This window comes from Triturus cristatus, chromosome 4_2, assembly GCF_964204655.1.
Source record: "Triturus cristatus chromosome 4_2, aTriCri1.1, whole genome shotgun sequence".
In the NCBI taxonomy this organism is placed as follows: Eukaryota; Metazoa; Chordata; class Amphibia; order Caudata; family Salamandridae; genus Triturus; species Triturus cristatus.
The window spans coordinates 707,882,558-707,906,776 of record NC_140586.1 but is presented as its reverse complement, the minus strand read 5'-3'; the positions used below and the strand labels follow the sequence as shown (position 1 = coordinate 707,906,776).

The window sequence follows — 24,219 nt, the reverse complement described above, 5'->3', positions numbered from 1 at the left end:
TGACCAGTCCCCCAGACCACTCTCCTGAGGGAGCTCATTTCCATGCTAGACCTTAGAAGGTCCCTTAGACCTTAGAAGCCCTGGTGTCTTAGCACCAGCAGGTGGACCCTAGCGGTGGCAAGTGTAGGTTAACCTTGATGCTTGCCCAACACAATCCATACTGAAGTTCACCTCCAGTCTTGTGGGCAGGCCTATGAAGAAGCACACCCTAAAGCAACAGTGACCTGGTCACTGAGGTCACAAAACTGTTGAGAAGGGGCGTCTCTAGGACCGTGCGACCGAACCAAGCACTAACTTTTGGGTGGGGGTGTCGTTGTTTGCAAGTATATTATGCTTCTAAAAGCTCTTGCTGCCCCCCCCCCCCGCCCCGGACACAGATAAATTGTGCACTGAAGATACCACGCTCTCTGCAAAGAGCAGGCCCTCTTTCTGTGAGAGACCACAAGTCCCTAGGCAGGCGGGGTTGACCGAGTGGGGTACTGGTCAGTGGTATCAGAAAGCAAACTAAAATAATTGTGGTTTTTAAAGACGGATAACCACCCATAATCACATGTCTTAATTTTCTAGAATGTCCCAAAATCCTTCGTATTCCCCTCAGCTTTATTGGTACCCAGTTACACCCCTTGTGCACCGTAAGAGGAGAGTGTGACCTCTCAGAATAGTTGAAAAAACGAGCCACAGATGAAGTAACGTCAGTCAAATGCATTGGCAGAAGTCGCGAAGTCCTTCAGAAAAAAGTACAATTAAAAAATACAGTAAAGGCTGTAGTGGGGAAGTGCTGCCATTGAAAGTAGTGTGTCTTCGTGAAGTCAAGCGATGGCCGTGGAATATTGAGGCCAAAACAAATCCACGGATCACTGGGGCACGTGAGGTCGCCACGGAATCATGGGCTGCAGAATAAAGTCTGGTTGGGAATATTTTCTGCTGATTTAATGACAGTTGAAGGCTGCCATACATTGGGAAGATGGCACTAAACCTGTTTTGTTCCTGTTTGTTGTACTGATGCGCATTTAATGTGGTCACTGCGAACCTAGAATGCTTTTCTACAACACAGGATGGTTCTTAGCATGATAAGAACCAGTGATAACCATAGCCCTTCCTTGAGAACATCCAAGTAAACCGAGATGCCTGTCGGACACCCACAGGTACTGAAATCTCTGTACTAGAACTACTGGAAGTTGAGAAGGATCTAGTTCAGCTTCCGTCAAGACTCAGAGCTCTGCTCAATTAGAGCTCTTTATTCCACCGATACTCAGGGCCAGGTCTCACCGGTGCTGAGCACCGGCAGTTTTTTTAAAGGGGGCCTCGAAACGGGTCTCTATCGGGATCGGTTTTGTGCACAGGCAGTCCATTGTCATGGTGTCAGAAGGGTTTTAAGTCGAAGCTTTTACAATATTATATACAAGCCATAGTTGCTGCTTATTTATCTTATGCAACTAACAACAAAGCCAATAGTCATGACTTGTAGGTATGATGTTACTTGTATCATATCTGGATGCAATGACAAACAGCAAAATACAAGTCGGGCGGCATACTATGCTAAGCACAGATTTTTAGTTTAGGGTGTTTAACCCCTTCGGTGCTCATGACGGAATGGTTCCGTCATGACCCACGGTTGAGCTGTGCTCATGACGGAACCATTCCGTCATGACCACGCCCGCGCAAGATTCCGTCAGCACAGCGGCGGAATCTGCGCAGCATCGAAGGGGTTAAGTAACACACTTAATTACATTGGCCACGCATAGCGTAACAAAAACCACAATATAGCACAGCACAACAAAGCACAGCACAACAAAGCACAGCATAAGATAGCATTGCATAGCATAACATAGCACAAGTTACTACTTGTGTAACAATATATCTGTAAGAGACATTAGTTAGTGATAGATTCCTTACCTTAGAATATCCCCAGGCGTCAGACTGGATCCGGAAAGTTTTGCTAGCAGTACCCCTGCGCGTCAGTAGGTGGCGTCGTGTGGCTCTTCGTCCGTCAGTTCTGTACATGACTTTCCGCGCCAGGAACGCAGAGCCATGCAAGAAACGGAACACAGGTGCCATGAAACTAGGGCCCTGAAAGGGATGACCGTAACCCTAGAAATCAATTCGCAGAACGGGGAGGATGGATGGGGCGGTAAGGAATCTACCACTAACTAATGTCTCTTACAGATATTTCGTTACACAAGTAGTAACTTGTTCATCTGAAAGAGACATGTTAGTGATAGATTCCTTACCTTAGAATAGATACCCCAGCAATACCAACCCTGGTGGTGGGTCTACGAACAGATTACACCAGAAAGCCACAGAGAACAGAACGGCCAAAGAAGCCGTCTCTCCGGAACGGACTGTCAAGGCAGTAATGCTTGATAAACGTGTGCAGCGGAGCCCACGTAGCTGTCAAACAAATGTCCTGCAAGCGTCCCAAGGAAGTAGTGGCTGCCGTCGCCCAGGTAGAATGGGCACGAAGCCCCACAGTAGGCTCCTTCTTAGCCAACGATTAACAGGCCTTGATGCAGAGAACGACCCACCAAGAGATGGTCGGCTTGTGAACAGCCCGACCTCTTTGGGCACCCACGTAGCCAACAAAGAGCTGGTCATCCACCCAGAAGTGTTGTGTGCGCTGCAGGTAGAACGAGAGCGCACTTTTTGGGTCCAGAAGGTGGAGCCTCTATTCCTCTTTCGAAGGATGCGGAAAGAAGGTGGGCAAAGTGATGGTCTGCCCGATGCGAAGGGCGTGACTACCTTTGGCAAAAAAGAAGGACGGGTCCTTAAAACCACCTTGTCCGGATGAACAGAAAGGAAAGGAGGTTTGGAAGAAAGAGCCTGGAGCTCACTCACTCTTCTGGCAGAGGTGATAGCTACCAGGAAAGCAGTCTTGAGAGTGAGAAGACGCAAAGGACAGGTATGAAGGGGCTCGAAGGGAGCGCACATCAGATATGTCAAGACAAGGTTTAAGTCCCATTGAGGCATTATGAACGGCACGGGAGGAAACGTGTGCGTAATGCCTTTTAGGAAACGGTTAACAACCGGGGACTTAAAAAGAGAAGGCTGATCTGGAAGCCGTAAAATGGCGGGGATGGCCGAAAGATAACCTTTGATCGTGCCCAGAGCAGAGCCCTGCTGGGCCAAAGAAGAAGGAACAGAAGGACCTCGGAAAGAGGGGCAGAAAGGGGATCCACAGCCTTCACTGTGCACCATGCCACAAATTTGTTCCACCTGCAGGCGTATACCGTTTTAGTGAAGGGATGCCTGGCTGCCAGAATTATATTACAGACTTCGGGAGGAAGATCGAAGGCGGTCAACTGTCCCCGCTCAATATCCACGCATGGAGGTGGAGACTGGACAGGTTCGGGTGGAGGACAGTCCCCTGCTGCTGCGACAGAAGATCCTCCTGAAGAGGCAGTCGGAACGGGGGAAATCGATCGCCATGCTCAGTAGCTTGGGATACCAGGATCTTCGTGCCCAAGCCGGAGCCGGAGCCACAAGGATGACTTGGGCCTGGTAGCGCCGAACCTTCTTCAGCACCCTGGGCAGAAGTGGTATAGGAGGAAAGGCGTACAACAGACCACAACGCCACTCGCGACGAAAAGCGTCGCCGAGCGAGTGCCGCCTTGGAAATTCCAATGTGCAGAACTGGTGACATTGCGCGTTCTCTTCGGTGGCGAATAGATGTAACCAAGGCTCTCCCCATTGCAAAAAGACCTTGCGCCAGACGCCATTCGTGATCCATCAAGCACGGCGGCTGAGTTCGTCCACCCTGGCGTTCAGAGAACCTGCCAGGTGTTGAACCACCAAGGTAATGCCTTGATGTTCCAGCCATGTCCAGAGGCGCAGAGCCTCCTGAAATAGGGTCCAGGACCCCACCCCGCCCTGTTTGTTGCAATAACACATGGCGGTGGTGTTGTCCGTGAACACCTGCACCACACTTTCCTGGACAGAGGGAAGGAATGCCTTCAGTGCAAGTCAGATCGCCCGAAGTTCCAACAGATTGATATGCAGCCGGGACTCCACCGGAGACAGAGGCCTCTGATCTCCGCCTCCCCCAAGTGGCCTCCCCATCCCAGGAGGGACGCATCCGTCACCACTGTGTGCTCCGGTTGGGGAAGGGAGAGGGATCTGCCACTGACCCAATCGCTATTCGTGAGCCACCACTGCAATTGTCATGCAGTGCCCTCCGAGATCTGGACATGATCGGACAGGTTGCTCTGATCTGCGCCCACTGGAACTTCAGGTCCCACTGCAGAGCCCGCATATGTCATCTGGCATGTGGTACTAGCAGGATGCAGGAGGCCATCAGGCCCAGGAGCCAGAGGGTCATCCTGACTGAAACCGGGGATAGAGGCTGAAAGATCGGAATCATAGCCTGAATATCCTGGACTCGCTGCTCGGGAGGATAAACCCGAAATATTGTCGAATCCAGAACCGCTCCAATGAAGGGGAGCTTCTGAGAGGGACCCAGGTGCGACTTCGGCACGTTGATGGAGAACCCCAGCAAATGCAAGAGGTCAGCCGTAGTCTGAAGGTGGTTCATGACTGCCTGGGGTGAGCCCGCCTTCAGCAACCAGTTGTCGAGGTAAGGGAAGACTGACACCCCTGACCTGCGCAGGTGATCCGCGACCACCGCCATCACCTTCGTGAACACCCGAGGGGCGCTGGTAAGGCCGAAGGGGAGCACGGCAAACTGAAAATGCTCCTGGCCTACCGTGAACCGCAGGTAAGGCCGGTGGGCTGGCAGGAGGGGAATGTGAAAATATGCATCCTGCAAGTCCAACGCTACCATCCATTCTCCAGGGTCAAGGGCAGCCAAGACCTGAGCTAGAGTCAGCATTTTGAACGTCTCCTTCCGGTAGAAGCAATTGATGTCACTATGGTCGTGCGCAGCGTCGCGCCGGAGGAGCGCCAGAGGAAAGCCCGTCTGTGCCCGTCCGGGCCAGGACGGGCCGTAGGGCCTCCCCCCCTGGTCGGCCGAGGGTTTACACCCCTGCAACCCTTAGATCTCTTCATCAAGGGAGAACTACGCCAGATGAGAGAACACTTGCCAGTCTTCGGTCGGAAGACCTATTACAGGTAGAGGCCAAACCAGCCATCATCAAGTCACAGGGCCTGATAATTGCCTCACTCAACACACGATCCTTACAGAAACACCATCTAGAGGTGGCAACACTGCTGGATGAGGGTGAGATAGACATCTTAGCGCTCTCAGAAACTTGGCTAGGGAGCTCCTCAACACCTGACATCATAGCGGCCTTACCGCCCAATTTCGATGCTCGGTGGTATAACCGCCCTAATGACAGCAGAGGGGGCGGGGTGGCCATCATGTTCAGAAGGAATCTTAAGGTAACACAAATCACCGCAGAAAGCTGTGCTGGGGCAGAAGTTCTAGGGATCAAAATATCACTAAAATCCTCATGTATACTGCTCATTGTAGTACATCGTCCGCCGCAGTGCGCGCGGGAATTCAATGACGCCATTTTTGAGCTGTTGACCGATCTGGCATCCAGATATAAGTCCCTAGTAGTAGTGGGAGACTTCAATTATCATTGGGACGAGATCCCTAGGGGGCCCCTCGGCAGCTGAGTTTGGATCCAATCTTGCGACCCTGTCTCTAAACCAGCTGGTTAGCGGGCCCACCCATGTAAAGGGACATACCCTAGATCTTGTCTGGTCCACCATGCCTCGAATGGAGATCCTTGCGGTCAGCCCCTGCATCTGGTCGGATCATTATCTGATCAAGGGCTGGGTCCCAGGGGAGCCTTTAACTGCGGCCCCTCCACAAATAAGGAGGAAGGTCCGTCCATGGAAAAAGGTCGAGGCCGACTCCTTAGTCACGACTCTTCTCTCCTCCCTCCCGCCGAACAGGATGCAAGGAAACCTGGATGCAGAGACCTTGACCTTCACGACCTGGATTCGCTCTGCCTTAGATAAACTAGCCCCAGAACGACTAGAGCTCACCCGGAAAAAAGGGAAAGGAGCTCCTTGGTTTGATGCATCCCTTAGGGAAAGGAAGCAAGCTCTCAGGAGGGTGGAGCGAAGCTGGAGACGGGATTACGGGCCTACAGAGGCACTAACCTACAAAACTATGCTGGTTAGCTATAAACGGGCCATCCTGGCTAGGAAATCCGCCTTCTATGAAGGACGGATCAGGGAGGCAACGAATAAACAAAGGGAAACCTTTATTATTCTAAGGGAACTCACCCAGTTGAGTGAAAAAAACAGCAGTCTGGCCCAGCCTGACTGCGACGCCTTTTCTTCCTCCAAAAGGTGCAGGATATCCTCTCGGATATCTCTAGGCTCTCGGACAGTTTACCAACACAACTTGGTATGGACAGCTTGCAGGCCGTAGGATCTTTGGTCAGGTTCCCATCCATCAATGGGGAGCACCTGATAGAACTGGTTAGCCGTATAAAATCAGGATCTTCCAGTGATCCCTGCCCTCCGAAAATTTTCAAACTAGCCTTGCCAGGTATCCAATCCCAGCTTTTGCAGCTAATCAGTGCCTCATTGGATGCGGGTTACCTCCCAGCATCCCTGAAGGAGGCCAGGGTTTCACCACTTCTGAAGAAAGCAGGTACTGACCCTTTAGTACTAAAAAACTACAGGCCTATCTCTCAGCTGCCTTTTCTAAGCAAGATCTTGGAAAAACATGTCTTGAATGTAGTCACCCACTACCTTGAGGAACACCATCTCCTACATGTCAGGCAGGCGGGATTCCGACCACAACATAGTACGGAACTGGTGATGGCCACGGTCACCGACGAGCTAAGAGTAAGAGCCGACAATAAACAACCTTGCGCTCTGATTCTGTTAGATCTCTCGGCAGCTTTCGATACGGTCAGCCATTCCATCTTGCTGAGCCGTATCGCGAAGTTGGGGATTGCCGGCCAGGCATACAAGTGGCTGGAGTCCTTCCTATCGGGTCGTACTCAGAGGGTTCAGATGGGGGACCAGCTATCAGGGAGTAGTGATGTGACCTGGGGGGTGCCTCAAGGATCCGCACTCTACCCCCTACTGTTTAATATCTATCTGCAACCCCTGATTGAGCAACTCACGCGGAAGAACTGTGAGGTCTTTAACTACGCAGACGACACACAGTTACTGGTCCGGCTGGGTGACACATCAGAGGCCCAGGAAGCAGTCAGAGATCTTCTGAGATTCACGGTCAACTGGATGACTAACAACTTCTTTAAAGTCAATGCAGATAAAATGGAGGTTCTGGTGGTGACCAACATTGCCAATCCCTGGGATGATCTGTATTGGCCCCCAGAACTCGGCAAAACTCCGAGCCCGGGGACGGTAGTGAAGAGTCTTGGCCTAAAGATCGATGCGGCTCTCTATGGCCCCCCCCCAAGTGTCGGCAGTGGTAGGTTCCTGTACTGCCCTGATGCGGCAGCTGCGTAAACTTACTGCCATTCTCTCTGCCTCCACGCTGCAGACTGTTGTCTCCGCTACCGTCATCTCGAGGCTAGATTATGGCAACATTCTGTATCTGGGCCTGTCACAGAAGCTGATGAGGAAATTGCAAGTCGTGCAAAACGACGCTGCCAGACTGGTCTTTTCTCTTCCTAGAAGTGCACATGCATCCACTCTCCTTCGCAAACTGCATTGGCTTCCTGTGAAGCTTAGGGTCCATTTCAAAGGCCTCTGTATGGCTCATAAAGCACTATTTGGTAATGCCCCGGAATATATTAAACAGCGATTAAGGAAGTATGTTCCCGGTAGGTCACTGCGTTCTGGCTCTGTCCCAAATTTGGCTCAACCTAGATTCAATTTAAAAACTAAAGGAGGTAGGGCTTTCTCAGTGCTCATTCCTCAACTCTGGAATGACCTTCCACCGAGCCTGAAGGAAGAATTCAACCTTCTTTCCTTCAGGAAAAAATTGAAGACATTTTTGTTTGGCACGGTAACATCTTCGGCCTAATTGGGTATTGGCGGATGGTCGGGAGGGGCATGATGTTTGTGGGTCGCCTGTTTAGCGCTTAGAGACCAGTGGTGATAAGCGCTCTATAAGAGCCATATAACATAACATGTCCCTGAGGTCCAAGATGGGGCGCAAACCCCCCCTTGTCCTTCTTGGGGACCAGAAAGTAGTGGGAACAACAACCACGTCTCACTTCTGGCCAAGAAACGCACTCGATGGCCCCCTTGGCCAAGAGTGCCGTGACTTCCTGCTGGAGAAGTGCCAAGTGTTCCCCCGAAATGCGGTGGTACCGAGGTGGCATAGCTGGAGGGGTGGACTGAAAGGGAAGGGAGTAACCCCTGTGGATGATCTGCAACACCCACTTGTCCGATGTGATAGTTTGCCAGTGGGGAAGGTGATGGCAGATCTTGCCACCCACTGGCGTGGGGTGCTCCACAAAGCTCTGATTAGCAAGGTTTGGAGGTAAAAGCAGCGGGGGCGGAGGTGGACTGACCCCCACGCTGATTTCCAGAGCCGCCCCTGTAGAAGCCGCGACCGCGCTGAGGCTAAACTAGGAGTGGCTGGGCTCTTCGCGGAAAGACCGAAGGACTTGCCCGCGGCCCGCAAGTCCTTAAAACGCTCCAGGACACGGTCTGCCTTATCGCCAAACAGGCGAGTGCCATCAAAATGCATGTCCATGAGCGAGCTTTGGACATCTGGCGAGAACCCAGTAGATCTCAACCAGGCGTGGCAACGAAGCGCCACAGTCCTAGAAATCGCTCTACCCAGTGAGTCTGCGGTGTCCAAACCGCACCGAAGGGTGAACTTAGACACGTCCTTACCCTCGGCAATAGCATGGGAAAGCACGGCTTGGGCCTCTTCAGGACACTGAGGCAACACCTGTGCAACTGCATCCCACACCGCGTGGGAATAGCGGCCCAACAGGCAGGCGGTGTTCACCGACCGCAGCCCCAAGCTGGCCGAAGAGAACCGCTTACCGAACTGCTCCAGCTTCTTAGAGTCCTTATCCAGCGGAGCCGAGGGAAAAGCACTCAGACGTCGAGGCTTGGATGACCAGGCTCTCAGGTCTAGGATGAGTGGTCAGGAAAGCGGGGTGACCAGGCGCCGGGGGTGACGCCTGGCGACATTCTTATCCACAGGGACCCCTGTGGCTGGCCGCGACCAAGTGCCCAGCAAGACGTCAGTGAGGGAGTTGTTAAATGGCAGCATGGGCTCAGACAAAGTGGAGACGCCGTCTGGAGCACCTCAGTGAGGAGATTAGTTTTGAGGGCCACTGTGGGGAGATAAAGGTTTAGGACATCAGCTGCCCGATGGAGCACCATCGTATAGGAGGTGCCCTCCTCCATGGTAGGCAGGGGAGTGGCAAACCCCGGGTCAGAGGAGATGTCGAGGTCGCCGGCATCCTCCAAGTCATCCGCCCAGCCCTGCTCGGAGTCACACTGACGGACAAGAGGGCCTCGGACCCCTCCCAGTGATCCTCAACCTCCGTCGCAGGCGGATCAGGCCGCGGCGGCAGAGCAGGAGCCGAAGAAGGTACAAACGGCATCAGGAACAGCACCGAGAACGGCGTCGGCCGGGGCAGTCGGCGCCGTGTCCCAATGCGGATCCCAGGCAGGAACAAAATGGTCCTGGGCAAGGGCGGAACAAATGGCACCCACTGCATCGCCGGAGGCGGAGCAGAGGGTGGCGCTGGGGCCAGAGCTGGCAGCGCTGAACCTTGTGGCGCCATGGCCAGAGCCAACAGCGCAGGATTCTGTGGCGCCGAAGCTGGATCCGCCGGCGGCCCAACAGGATCAGAACACGGGACTGCAGGGCCCAAAGGCACGCCGGCGGGAGCCCAAGGCCTAAAGAGGCGGTCTATGGTAGCAAGAAATTGTTGCACCTGTGCGGGGAGTCGCCGACGGACCAGAGTAAGGTGGGTAGGCCGCGGGACTCCCAGGCGACGAAGGAGCCGCCGGGGCAGAACCCCTGTCACCCTCATCTGCATCCGGGGATAGACAGGGGGACGTCGGAGAGCGAACACGCTTCTTCGACTTCTTTTTGCGTCATCTCTTATCCGAATCCGATGGTGAAGACTTGGAGTCCGTGGAGTGACAACTGCAGCCCCGCGAGCGGTCCCTGGAATGGCCCCCAGACCGGGAACGGTGCTGGGATGATTGGCGGACCTCCAGCAGCTTCCGGCGCCGCTCCCGCAAGGCTTTCGGGGCCATGGCTCGACAGTACCGACAGGACAAGGAATCACAGTCAGTCTCCAGGCAGTAGAGGCAGACATTGGGGGGGGGGGTCCGGCACCGACATATTGCCACGGCAAGCCCCTCAAGACTTCAATCCAAGCATCCCTACGTGCACCAAGCAAACCAAAATTGTACAGGAGACAAAAGTCTCAAAAATGGTAGTCAAAAAGTGACTAAGGTACGTGCCCTAACCAGATCTGCGCTTGCTGGCGCAGAAAAAGAAAGAACTGACATCAGCGCGCATGGGTGGTGCCTAAGTAGTCTCCGTGACGTCATCTCGGCGCTTACAACGCCACCTACTGACGCGCAGGGGTACGGCTAGCAAAACTTTCCTGATCCAGTCTGACTCCTGGGGATATTCTAAAGGTAAGGGATCTATCACTAGCATGTCTCTTTCAGATACATAACATAAGAAAACATAGCATTAAGTTTGATAAACTCATATTAGCGGGCTAGCTAGCTTTAACCAGCAGTGATTGTAAGCAACCCCGTCAACCCAGAAGCAGTCACTCGGTCACCTTTGCTCTTGTATTGCAATGGCTTAGTTTATTAAACAGTGCCCATATTTATACTGTTAGCACTTTACTTGTGCAAATTTCAGGGCTCACAAAACTTTGATGAATAGAAATTCACAACTGAGGCGGTTAAGTTCACGCTACATAAAACCCCAAGGATAAATAAAAAACATTGCCATTTACAATGTGAATAGCTCCAACAAATACAAGACCTATTGCAAAGTAAAAAACACTGCCATTTACAATGCCAATAGCTCCAGCGCCAACAAATGCGAGACCTATTGCTTTTCCAATGCTCGTTTTTAATATACTGAACCACTATGGGTGGCGCACTTGGCACAGTACATTGAAAAAAGGATTTGCTTGTCCTGAAGCACATTTCTGCAAGCTGAGCAACCCAGCAGCACAGGGGAGCTGTTATGCCCTCAATGAATTGTAAACAAAATAGTTAAAAGATAAATATTTTTTTTTTAAACTGTGAAGGGTGGGCGAGCAATGAAGCAGCAGGTGAGGAGAAGGAGGTAGAGAAGGGGACACAAAAATAAAGCCAGATTGGATAAATGGGATATAGGTGGGGAAAAGCATCACACAAAGTAGAGTGTAACACTGAGCATATGGGTAGGCGGGTATATGGCAGGAGAGCAACACACAAATGAGGGAGCTTAAAAAAACAGATCTACTCATGGAGTGCTTAGCAAAAAAGAAAAACAGTTTTCCGAAAAGAGGAATGATGCAACTCACTCAATCATAAGGATGCTAAAGAAGCTAGGTTCCTGGGGAACTACAAAAACAAGTAGAGGAAGGCAATCCAACGAATAAGAAGCAAGCAAATGAAAGGCAATAAAGTCAACCAATGGTAAGCAATGTGTAGTCTCTGAGCTCATTGTGTTTTTTTTATATAGTCCACAAGAGGCTGTCATTTGCACATACCCAAAAGCTGCCTGGTAAGCAAGACCTAAACAAGTTACTTACCTTCAGTAAGGACTTATCTGGTAGAGACTTTATCTAGCTTTAGATTTTTTACCGTAGACTATTCCCCAGGTGTCAGACTGGATTCAGAAACTTTTCAAGCAGTACTGATGTGCGCCAGCAGGTGGCACCATTCAACTCTGCGCTGTCGCCATTGTCTGACCCGGAAGTGATGTGTGCAGAGACTATATAGGTGCAACCCCAGCATGTTGACATCAGTTACTGTTTAAAACATTTCCATGTCAGACATGCAGAGCCATGAAGGTTGCTGATGTACCACTGTGCCGACACCAGGGACCTCATAAGGCTTGACCCTATATGGAGAAATCCAACCACAGAGTGGGGAGGATCGGTAAGGAATCTGAGGCTAGAGCAGTCTCTACCAGATAAGGCGTTACCAAAGCTAAGTAACTTGTTTATCTGATAGAAAGCAATGCCTCCCAGATGCTGGACTGTGACTTAGACCAGGAAGTGCTGGAAGACCTAATGGGCAAAATGCCTGTCATGACAGACATGACTGCCCAGGTAGTAGTGCTTTGAAAAGGTGTGCAGGGATGCCCATGTGAGAGACTGACAATGTGCAGGACAGGGACTCCACAAGTTAATGCGTTGGTCGCAGTCTTGGCTATGGTGGAATGAGCCCTCAGAGGGCTGCTTCTTGGCCAGAGTGCATAGCAGATTTTAATCCAGAGCACAACCCATCATGAGATCATCCATTTCTATACGGCCTTCCCTTTCTTTACACTGACGAATCCAATAAAGAGTTAAACGTCCACCTGGAACTCTCTGGTACAATCATTGTAGAACAACAATGCTCTTTTTGGGTCCAGTCAGTAGAGTCTCTCCTCCTCTTTGGAAGGATGCAGCATAGCAAAGACGGTAAGCACTGGGTTGGTCTGGACTACGTGAAAAGGTGTCAAAACTTTCAGCATGAAAGAGGCACTTGTTCTCAAAATCAGTTCATCTGGGAAGAAAAGTCATGTAAGGAGGGTGCACAGAAAGTGGTTGCAGTTCACTAACCCTCTTGGCTGATGCACTGGCCACTAGAAAGGCTGTTAAGGTCAACAGGCATAGAGGGCAATTGTTTAAGGGCTCAAGGACAAGCAAATCCGGAAAATCAAAACTAGGTTCAGGTCCCACTGGGTCATGATGAAGGGTTTTGGAGGGAACATATGTTGTTGTCCTTTTAGAAAACGAGTCATAACAGGTGACTTGAACAGGGAGGGGTGATCCGGCACTCACAAGAATGCAGATATGGCTGAAAGGTACATTTTAACGGTGCCCAGAGTAAAGCCTTGCTGGGCTAACGACAGAACAAACAACAAAACCTCAGACAAGGGAGCAAAAAGGGGATCAACATTTTTGCAAGCACGCCAAGCTACAAATTTGTTCGACCGTCAGGCGTATACTGTCTTGGTTGAGGGACGCATGGCTGCCAGAATGACATCACAGACTTCTGGATGGAGATTACAAACTTAACTGCCGCCGCTCAACCTCCATGCAAGAAGATGGAACATGCACAGGTTAAGGGTGCAAGATTTTGCCCTGTTGCTGCAACAATAGATCCCCCCGCAGCCTAATAAGAGGACCAATGCTCAGGAGTTTGGGATACAATACTCTCTGTGCCCAATCCAGAGCATCAAGAATTACTTGGGCCTGGTCATTCCTTATCTTCTTGGGAAGTCTGGGCAGAAGTGGTATTAACTGAAAAGCGTAAAGGAGGCCTGAGCTCTCCTAGAGACGAAATGTGTCTCCAAGAGAGTCACCTTGGAAAGTCCAACGCGCAAAAGTTCTGACATTGGGTGTTCTCGGCGGTGGTGAATAGATATGATTAGGGTTCTCTCCAGTCTCTGAAGATGCCTTGCACCACTTTGGATGGAGACACCATTAGTGAATGTCGAAGCATAGACAGCGGAGTTGGTCTGTTCTGACATTCAGAGACCTCGCCAGATGTTCAACCACCAGGAAAATGCCCCGACGTTCTAGCCATATACAGAAATGCAGGTCTTCTTGAAACAGCCACGATACCACCCTGCCCTGCTTGTTGCAATGTCACATAGTGGTGATATTTTCTGTGAACACCGGACCTTACCTTCGCTTGATGGAAGGAAGAAAGGCTTTCTATGGCAGTCTGATTGCTCTCAAGTCCAACAGGTTTATGTGGAGCTGAGACTTCACCAGAGACCTTTGATCTCCACCTCCCCCATGGGCAACCACCGCCCAGGAGTGATGCATCTGTCACTACAGTAAGCTCTGGGTGGGGAAGGGAGAATGTTCTGCCAATGACCCAATTGCAGTTTGTCAGACACCACTGGGGGTCTTTTGCAGTTCCCTCTGATATCTCAACCAGGTCAAAGAGATTCCTCTGATGCCATGCCAACTGGGACTTCAGGTCCCACTGCTGAGCCCGCATATGCCAACGGGCTTGTGTTACCAGCAGGATGTAGGAGGCTATGAGGCCCAGCAGCCTCAGAGTAAGACTCAGTGAAACCAGCAATAGAGGCTAAAACATCAGAATCATAGCCTGAATATCATGGACTCGCTGTTCCAGAGAATAGGCCAGAAACTGCATTGTATCCAGAACAGCTCAAATTAAAGGGATCATCTGAGAAGGAGTCAGGTGTGACTTCTGCATGTTTATAACGAATGCAGAAGGTCTGCCATAGTCTAGAGGTGGGAGACAACTGCCTTGGGAGAGGCCACCTTCAACAGCCAATCATCAAGGATGGTGAAGACTAATAGCCCCTTACCTCTGCAGGTGAGCTGCAACCACCGGCATCCCCTTGGTGAACTCAAAAGGGGCACTGCTAAGGCCAAAACAGAACACTGTAAACTGAATGCTTGTGGCCCGATGTGAAGCACAGAGAACGCCTGAGGGCAGGCAGGACAGAAATAAAGGAGTTGGATTCCTGCAAGTCCAGCACTGTCTCCAGAGTGGTGGGCTTGCACTAGCATCTTGAATTCCTCCTTCTACAGGGCGAAGGACTCAGTTTTCCTTGGACACCAAAAAGTAGCAGGTATAACAACCGTAACCTACTTCAGAAGTCGGCACCCTCTTGATGGCTGCTTTGGCTAAAAGAGCCTGAACTTCCTGATGGAGCAGGGAGAGGTGGTCCTCTGTCAGAGGATGATAGTATGTGTGTTAGGGTTTCTAGAACAGGGATGGCGTAATCCAGCTAAATAATTCATAGTACCCACGTGTCCCATGTTTTGGATTGCCAGTGGGGCATATAATGAAGGATCTTGCCACCAACTGGTTGCCCGTAATGGTACGAGAGCAAACTGAAGTTATTTTGAGGCTACAGCTGCACAAGAGGGTGGCAGACTGGGTTGACTTCTGGCTGTGTGTCCCAAGAGGCCTGTGGGACCGTGTCCATTGCCACAAAAGAACTAGGAAGCCTGTGAGCCTTGGTGGCTGGACAGGAATGGACATGGCTGGTGGCTACGGTAGGGGCCACAGAAGGGGTGAAAGGCAACATGGGGTTGGCGTAAGGCCATGGAAAGGCCCAAGGACAAGGCAGTGGCCCAACTGTCCTTATAGCACTTTAGTGCTGAAGCTCCCCTGTCATCAAAGAGACAGATGCCATCGAAGGGCACATCCATAAGGATGCCTGCACATTCCCTGAAAAGCCAGTAGACCTCAGCCAGGTGTAGCGTCCGAGTACCGCTGAGCATGCAATCACTCTGAATAGCAAGTCAGTTGTATCCAGCCTGCAGCAAATGGCGAACTTTGAATCTGCATCAGCAATAGCCTGTGTAAGTATGCTTTTAGCCTCCTCCGAGACTATTGGCGGTACTTGGTCAACCAAATCACAAAGTGTGCAGGTATATCGGCCCAAAAGGTACGCCGTGTTCACCGACCGCAGTGCAAGGCTGGCAGAAGAAACCATCTTCTTGCCAAAGGTGTCCAGTCTCCTGGATTCCATATGAGGTGGTATGGTAGGGACACGATTTTCAGGGGGCAAAAACCAGCACTGAGAGAGCACCTTCTCCATCCTCCCCTGGCAAACCTAATTGTTGACATCGCAAATTGTACCCCAGGACATTGAGGTGCTGAGGGTCCGGCAGTGGAGGGAGCCATTACTGGGATCAGTAACCCACCCCTCCCTCTGCTTTCAATGTCGGAGGTCGCAGGCGCAATCATGAGGGCCCCCACTTCCACCATAGACACTTAATTTAAACACCTCTTAGAGGGTAGTCCCTGCAGACAGTCATTCCCTACTCTGCATGACATTACCCTATAACCACATTTACAGCAAAATTACTCAACCTATTGTGGATGACATTTTTGGAACGCCACACCCTGTGGGTATGCATGAAGCACCGATATTGAGCTGGCAGGTCTTCAGTGGTCACACACTGCATTTGATAACCCCTCACCCCCATGCAATAGACCTACTGAGAGTGGCCAACTGGCTCATAAACACGAGTATTGCCCACAAGGTCGCAGATTAACAATGGTCTGCGCAAACACCTACTCAATTCACTCAACATATGAAAACATGGGGGCGGCAACAGATTAACATACACCAAACAATGTAAATGCAAACAGGGGAGTGGAGAGAGGGACTGATATTCAAAAAGGAAATATCACCACACTGCTCAGAGGTTACGGTTTGTTTAACCTGTTTTTGGACTGGTCTGTTCGCTGGCTCACGCATGTATTGTATTGATATAGCGCTTACTACCCCGGATGAGGCGCCAAAGCATTTTTTCGGCGAGCAGCACGCTACTATAGAACTCAAAGGATTAGTGCTGAATTAGTTTAGTGAAATATGAAAAGGATTTGAGTGATGGATAGGTTAGTCAGTTATTTGGATTGAGAAGGATAGTGGAGGGATAGAGAAGGGAAAAAGGTTTGCATTTATAAGCGCTTTCTACCCCTGGTGAGGTGTTGAAGTGCTTTTTCGGCGAGCGCTACTCCGTAACCCATACAATGTTAGTGGTGAATTAGTATAGTTAAATGTGAAATTAATTTGAGTGTTATTTGGATTGAGAAGGATAGTGGAGGGATAGAAGAGGGAAGGATTTGGACTTTTTTTTGGAGCTCATAGCAGTAGGAGGAGGCTTGGGATGACTAAAAGGGAGTTGGAGGGTGAAGAGTAAGATGTAGGGTTTAGAAAGGCTTGTTTTGGAGTATTAGAATAGTAAAAGAAGTATGAGATGATGCAGGGAGGGGTGGAGTAGTGGAGAGTCTCTAGAGGGTAATTTTGGGAATCATAGTAGTGGTATGGGGTTAGGGATGAAATGGAGTAGCGGTAGATATATTGATAGAGGAATAGGGTGTGAATTACGGTAGTGCATTGGAAAGCGAGTTTGAGATGAGTCGGAGAGTTGAGGCTGAGAATATATTGAGAGTGGTAAAGGGTGAAAAATAGGGTAAAATAAATATATAGATCCAAAAGTAATAAATATATAGATCCATAAGTACATGGAAGGTATATAGATGCATAAAGGAAGGTAGTATATGTAGATTAAAGCTGCATTAAATAAACTCTGGCTTTCAAGTGTTGTACTCTAAATTAATTGTATTTATTTATAATTCTTTTTGTAAATAAACAGTGAAGTAATTGTAGATATGATAAAAAGATTTACCTATTTATGCAGTCACTTAGTGACATTTTTCGGTTTTTAACATGTATATATCAGTAATATGTACATTTGTTAAGCAGAACTAATTAATATCCACATATAATTTTTTTAAACAATTATTCTACACATTTATACAAAGCAATATACATAAAAAGGTACATATCTATAGTACAAATAAATGGTTATATACAGAGAGATATGCTGAATATTTCTCTGTTTGCATATGTTTGGAGGATATGTGGGGAAGAGCCAATTCTGGAGTAGTTTTCTGAGGATAATAGGGTTATCCGTGGATCTTATGTTAGGGGGTGGGGGGGTAAAGGGTTCCATAGATTGGCTGCTTGAACAGAGAATGATGTGCCACCCATCGTTTTTTGTTGCCACTCTAGAGAAGAGGTTCCTTTGTTGAATGGGTTTGGCGATTTTATTCCTGAGGAAGAGCGGTCCTGTCCTATGTATTGCTTTGTGGGTGATACAAAGCCGCTTGAACGTGGATCTTCTGGCAACCGGTAACCAATGCAGGGCTATCAAGGCAGGGGAGATGTGGTCTTGCGCTTTTATATGTAAGTGTAGTCTGGCAGCAGAGTTCTGAATCTGTTGTAGTCTTTTCATGGTCGTTAAGGTGATCCGTGGTAGAGGCTATTGGCGTAATAGAGTTTGGACAAAACAAGGGAGATGGTAGCCTGGACCTTGTGTGGAAATCCAAAATGGAGGAAGATTTGTCAGAGTTTCTATAGTAACAAAGTTTGATCTGGCTAGTTTGTCCACTTTGGCATGCATTGATAGCTTGAAGTCCATGGTCTTTGAGAGTTCTTACTTCCTTCGATATTTTAGGTGGTGTTCTCAGATCAGGCCATGCGGCAAGCGGGTCAAAGTTTAATCACCACACGTTAGTATTTTCGTTTTGGAAGCATTCAATTTGAGATGGCTCCACGTCATCCATTGAGCCACGGCTATGAGACAACTGAAAATGGGCGAGTTTCCAATGTCTTTGGGGCATTGCAGTTGAAGCAGTATTTGTGTGTCATCTACATAGTTCTAGCACGCGAGGTGAAATTGATCAGTGCTGGAAATGACTTCATGTAGATGGTGAAAAGCTTGGGTGACATAATAGAACCTTGAGGGACCCCTGCTTTTGTGAAGTACTGTTTGGATGAGAAAGGTGGGGTACGGATGACTTTAGCTCTGTAGCAAAGGTAGGATGCGATCCAGTCTAGAGCAGTCCCCACTATGCCGGCTTCGTAGACTCTTTGTATCAGAGTGCCATGGCCAACCGTGTCAAAGGCAGCCGAAAGGTCCAAGAGAAGTAGCGCAGCAACCCCGTTGCAGGCAACTATGTTCTTCAGGTCATCTCAGATGGCAAGGAGGGCCGATTCTCAAACTCTTCCTGGACGGAATCCTGTTTGGAAGTCTGAAAGTATTAAACTTTCTTCAATGAATTGTGACATCTGGGCAAAAGCTGCTCTTTATAAGTTTGCCCAGGAAAGGTCCATTTGAAATTGGTATGTAATTGTCAGGGTTCAGCGGGATGTGCAACCCATCATTCAGACTCTTATCTATTTAATGTATGCACAGTAGTCAAAGAATAATGGACACTGTGCGCAGAAACCTCCATACAGGTAACATACAGAAGGTAGCCGACTACACACGTCATGGTGGAATGTACTCAAATAACTAATTTATTACACAAAGCAGTATATGCCATGTATAATTATGATGGAGATTTTGCACATTGTACACTGTAAATGTAACAGAAAAAATCAATAAAGAGATGGTTTTTGTTGTTGTTTTTTTAAAAAGGTGGTATGGTAGGGAATGCACTAGGGTTGACCTTGGATGTGGAGGCCTGGACAACCAGACAATCTCTGGACTGAGTTGCTGGGTGAGGATAGCTGGGTACTCAGGAGTGGGACAACGTTGGCGAGCAACTGTCTTGTGCACAGAAGCGCATATGCAGGGCTTGGCCCAGGTGCCGAGCATGAGGGCTTCATTAAAAGGGAGGTGAGGTTCTGAGGGGGTGGCTCCCTTTTGAAGCACTTCGGTCAAGACATTTATCTTGACTGAAAAAGAGGGCAGCGAAAGGTCCAGGACCTCAGCCACCCTTACTACCACCACAGCAAAGAAGCCCCGTCCCTCCTTAGCTACAGTAGGAGGAGAGACCAGGCAGTGTCTGGGGAGGTGCCAAGACCACTGGCATCGACCAGTTCCTCACACCTGTTAACTTCTATGATCACACCAGCCCCCTTGATGTGGCTGGTGTGATCATAGAGATGCTCAAATCTTCCCCAAGCATACTCCTCGTCAGGCCGGCTGAAAAAAGCAGGCCCTGGTTTCGACTTGGAAGTTTGAGTTCCGGCCAGAGCTGGAGTTAACGTTGGGAAACGCTGACCCTGTGCCTTATGTGTGTCAGGTATGGGTATGGAGTCGGTGCCGCTGTGGGGTGTCCACAGCACCAGAAACAGTTGTTGGAACAGGCTTCGGGGGTATGGGTATGGAGTCGGTGCCGCTGTGGGGTGTCCACAGCACCAGAAACAGTTGTTGGAACAGGCTTCGGGGGAAGATTGTGGTCTTGCAATCTGAGGCGTTCCAAATACCGAACCAGATCCAGGGGGGCTGCTAGCAGAAATCCAGTGGAGCTACTCACAGAACCCATGGGCCCAAAGGCACCAGAGGGGTCAGCATGCAAAAGAACAAGGTACATGACCTCAAAATGTATTGGGTTGGGTGGGGTGGTGTTTGCTCCAGCTGCAGGAAAGCCAGGGAGGTAGGAGCGGACCCAAAGGCAGCTCCATGTGGGAGGAGGGATGTCATTGCTGCACCTAATCTGACCAGCGCAGTGAAGTGGAAGAGCACTGGGACTTCTTGTGGGATTTACATGATGACTTCCAGCGAGATGGTGAACCCCTGGCATGACTGAAAATGGGCCCAGGCCTGCCACCACGACCGGGATCTGGAATATTGTGAAGGTGACAGGCATCAAGCAACATGGTGCTTTAAGAAGCATTCCCTCAGCACCTTGGGGCTCATGGTGCGGCAGTCCTCAAGTCCTGTAGTTGTGGTCTGGCTCCAGGCACCCAAGGCCAAGAGATCTGTCTGTGGCAGGAACCACATGGCTTAAGCCACACCATTTTTGGGGGCCATACAACACACAGTATGAGACAAAGTCTTGAAAAAGACTTGACGAAATGTTAAAAAAATAACAAAGTTGTGGTCTCCGAATCTCCGCTCAATGGCGAGGAAAGAAAAGAACAGAGGTCAGCGTGCTGGGTGGTTCATTTAAAGGCACTGTTCATGTCACTTATGGTACAGATGATGCAGAAGTGAACAACGCCACCTACCGGTGTGTAGAGGAACTGCTCGAAAACTTTCCAGATCCAGTCTGACGCTTGGGGAGCAGTCTAAGATAAGGAATCTGTGGCTAGATGTCTCAATCAGCTATAGTAAGCACATTGAGTTTAATGAGCACAGATAATTCAGAATGGAAGCAATTTATGTACTGGAAATGAATCGGTTAAATCAATAAGGACATTGTTCCCTGTTGGCGGCGAAACTGAGAATATCGTTCACCTGCTCAACAGAGGAGAAAAAGGTGGGAAGAGTGTGAAGATAGGGAGAGGGAACAAAAGGGGGGGGGGGGGGAAGAAGAAAGAAGAGGAGAGGGGGATAGGGGTAGGATGAAAAGAGGCAAAGAGAATTTCCCCAGTCTCAAGGATCCACTCCTGAAGGGGAGGACTCTATGAAGCCTCTCGTGAGCCCTCACACACCCCGAAGGATGTCTTGCTTCATCATTGGGCTAGTTGTTGCTCCTCGTCGGGCCGGCGCTGCAATGCCCGACGGTCCCCCGAAGGGTCTCTCTATCGGAGGTCTTTTAAAGAGAAAAGCCGTAAGGTGAATGCGGGTGTGTGGGCAAAAAGAGAGAGAGGCGGTGAGATGGATCCGAGAGGTTAGTGGTAAGATGCGTGCAAAGTGTGTGGGTTAAAAAATGCCTAGGGTTGTCCAAAAAGGTGGATATTTAATAATGTGGACCCTCTGGCAGACTAAAAAGACCAAAAGGTCACGGGGTCACTAATCAGCTCAAGGTGCTGGTGTGACTATAATTAAAAGGTCGACATGTTTCACGCCTTGGATGCCCAGACGGGTCAGTGGCGTTTCTTCAGGACCGTAGATAAGTGAAAAGTAGTGCACGGTGAAGACGGGAGTGCCAGAGATTGGAAGGGTAACTCACGTCTAAGGAAAAGGTTAAAAAGGTACGGGACTGCGGGGTACAATGACCTGGTCAGCAGAAACAAGAAGAACGTACCAAACTAGTGTAACCCTCGTGTATCTGTACGGGGCTGCATAGGATCCGCCGAGGCTGCCAGCGCCCTATTTGGGTTGCGTCGGGGGCCGGCTCAGTCAGCACCTACCCACTGCCATCGGCTGCCTGGAAATGAATCGCCCATAGAATGAGAAGGAGAACAACTTTATACTATCACAAATTCAAAAGAAAATAAACCAACTGACATTATTAAAGAGAATTTATTGTAAAATAAAAAAAGAAAAAAAAAAAAAAATCAAACACTGCCCCCAGTACACATTAAGTAACATTTCAGGAACTAAGTAGTACTTATCTACCACAAAAGAAGAGAAAGATGTTGGATAGACAGTCTATTAAAGGGTTACATTTTCCTCTAATTGTAAGTGTCAGTAGTGCATAAATATAAACATCTAAACACATATATGAGTTACAGACTTTTACAAAGAATACATAGAGATCTCAGCATGAACGCAAATGCAAGACTACCAAATGCATTTTCATGCCTTAACTCTATAACGCATCAAATGTAAAAAGAGTGTCTGATTCAACAATTTGAGGCAATTGACCTTCCTTAAAAATATCCACCATTCTATTTTGCAGATAAAGCAAGCAGGCTGGTTAGTACCCATACTCAATAGGATCTGAAATATTACACAAGAAGCCAGTGCAATAAGCCTGAGAAGGTCTTGTTGGGTGTAAAGACAATGGGCTTTGGTCAAATTAAAACATAACATTTTGAAACTGACGGCAACTAATGCATTTGTAAAAAAAATAATCATGTGCAAGTATATCGCCAAGGCTTGTAAAGTGCACTATTCTATCTGTGAATCTGAACCTTCGAGAGTAGGCTAGATACTGCTACTAAAAATGGCATATTCAAATTATACAGCCCTGCAGATCTAAGATGGTATTATTATCCACAAGTATGGACCTTACATATGTAAATGCTCCTACTCTTTTCAGTAATACCATGACTACTAGTGCAAATGTCTTAAGAATTAAAATACATTTGTCGTTTCATTTATGTAAGATCCTAACTATATGAGTTGGGTTTAATGCAGAATAGATCAATTCACAAAATATACAATTAACCCTGATGCTCTACTAAAAGCACAGAATATGTCAATAGAAAATAATCTGTTGTGGTGTGGTAAATGTGATTATGTATTGTGAACTGCCCAACTATGAAGGATCCCTTCTAGAAATTAGATCCGTAATTGAGAGAAAAAGAATTAACCTCCTAGTTATAAATTATTTGAAACTTATTCCAGAATGTATCAAATATTAAGTAGGTTAACTCTGAGGGGATTGTAATCTCTCACTTGGCACACATGTAGATGAGGAGACTTATTTTTCCAACATTGACTGTTTCTTACAGGAGGGAAGTCCTTTACTCCCAAAGGCCAAATATCTGCCTGGTGCAATCTAAGCAAATACTTCTTTATCTACTAAAGATTACAAAGGAAACTGAAATTAACTTCCCCGCCATTCTCAAAACAAGGTTTTGGGGGAGGTAGGGCTGCAGCCCAGGATACTACTTTGAGGACACCCCTTATCTCAAATATCACACCATACACGTCAATCCTATACAGCTTCTTGGCGCATTCAGTTTGCTATTAAAATTGGGAACACGCGCAAATAGTGATTTAAATTAAATGCTTTAGGAAAAAGAATGAAATTAAAGGAGATATTTTCGTTATATTACAACATAACTATTGTACATGTGAACCCTTAAACAGTTTTTTTTAAACTTACTCCAGTATAGAGATAAAAAAAAAAAAGAAAGACTTATATTTGCCCAATGGAAACAGGACACCTCCAAGTATATAAGCAATTGTATAAAGTATCCTTAAAAAAGAGTGAAGATGTGCTCCCAAGGCTCTGTTAAGCATATAGCACCTTCTGTAGTACAAATCAACAAAATGCAGCTTAGACATTTTAAAGCATTTCTCCTTACCAACTATAAAGAAAAATCAGTGGCGTGTTATCTTGTTCCAATACGAATATTTAGATTTATTTAATTTCTACGCTTAAATCCCCTCCGAACATTGCTAGAGATTAAGGAAACAGTCAAGCAAAAATCAACTTTGAGGTCTATTTAGGTCTCAACTTGTCAAAAGCTCTTTAAATTGCTGAGCGAGCTAGGTCAACTTTTGTGGGTAAAGGCCCAGCTTCTTCATGTTCTTCATCGTTGCTTCGAACAAGAACAAGGGATGAGGGTGGATACAAGTTCAGCTTGTGTTCATTCATGTATTCTTGGTCTCCAAAGATGCTCAGCTTCTGTAAGAATGAATGGGTGATTTTAACGTACAAGACATTTCATAACAGTGTGACCAGTACCACTACAATTTGATTGTGCAAGCACAGTTTCTTTTTATTAGGCACCCCAAAGCCCTCATCAATGTTCAATTTATCTGGAGTAATCACGCCTGCAGTAAAAAACTGGATATTGAAAGCATCACAGGGGTCTATGTAAAATTAAAAATTCAGACTTATAACCATGTTAAAACTTTATAGACCAGGGTTTGAATGTCAAATATAGAGCATAAAGTCCTGGAAAAAAAAAAAAAATCAAACCAATAAATTAAAACCAAATATGGAAAAGGGTGACCTCTTTTTTATTATAATTCAACGGAACCCATTCAGCCCCACCATCACAGATCATCTTGCCATCCACAGAAAAGGTAGGCAGCAAAG

General features: G+C 48.2%; 1 protein-coding gene across 2 annotated transcripts in view; it reads right to left on the bottom strand.

The window, feature by feature from the left end:
- Positions 1-21,724: 21,724 nt before the first annotated feature.
- TMEM59 (transmembrane protein 59) overlaps positions 21,725-24,219 on the bottom strand; it is a 141,280-nt gene continuing 138,785 nt past the window's right edge. For both annotated transcript variants that reach the window (XM_085602573.1, XM_085602577.1), the window contains one exon: positions 21,725-23,802. In XM_085602573.1, coding sequence (XP_085458699.1) covers positions 23,647-23,802 — 156 coding nt within the window. In that variant the 3' untranslated portion in view covers positions 21,725-23,646. The remainder of the gene's footprint in view (positions 23,803-24,219) is intronic.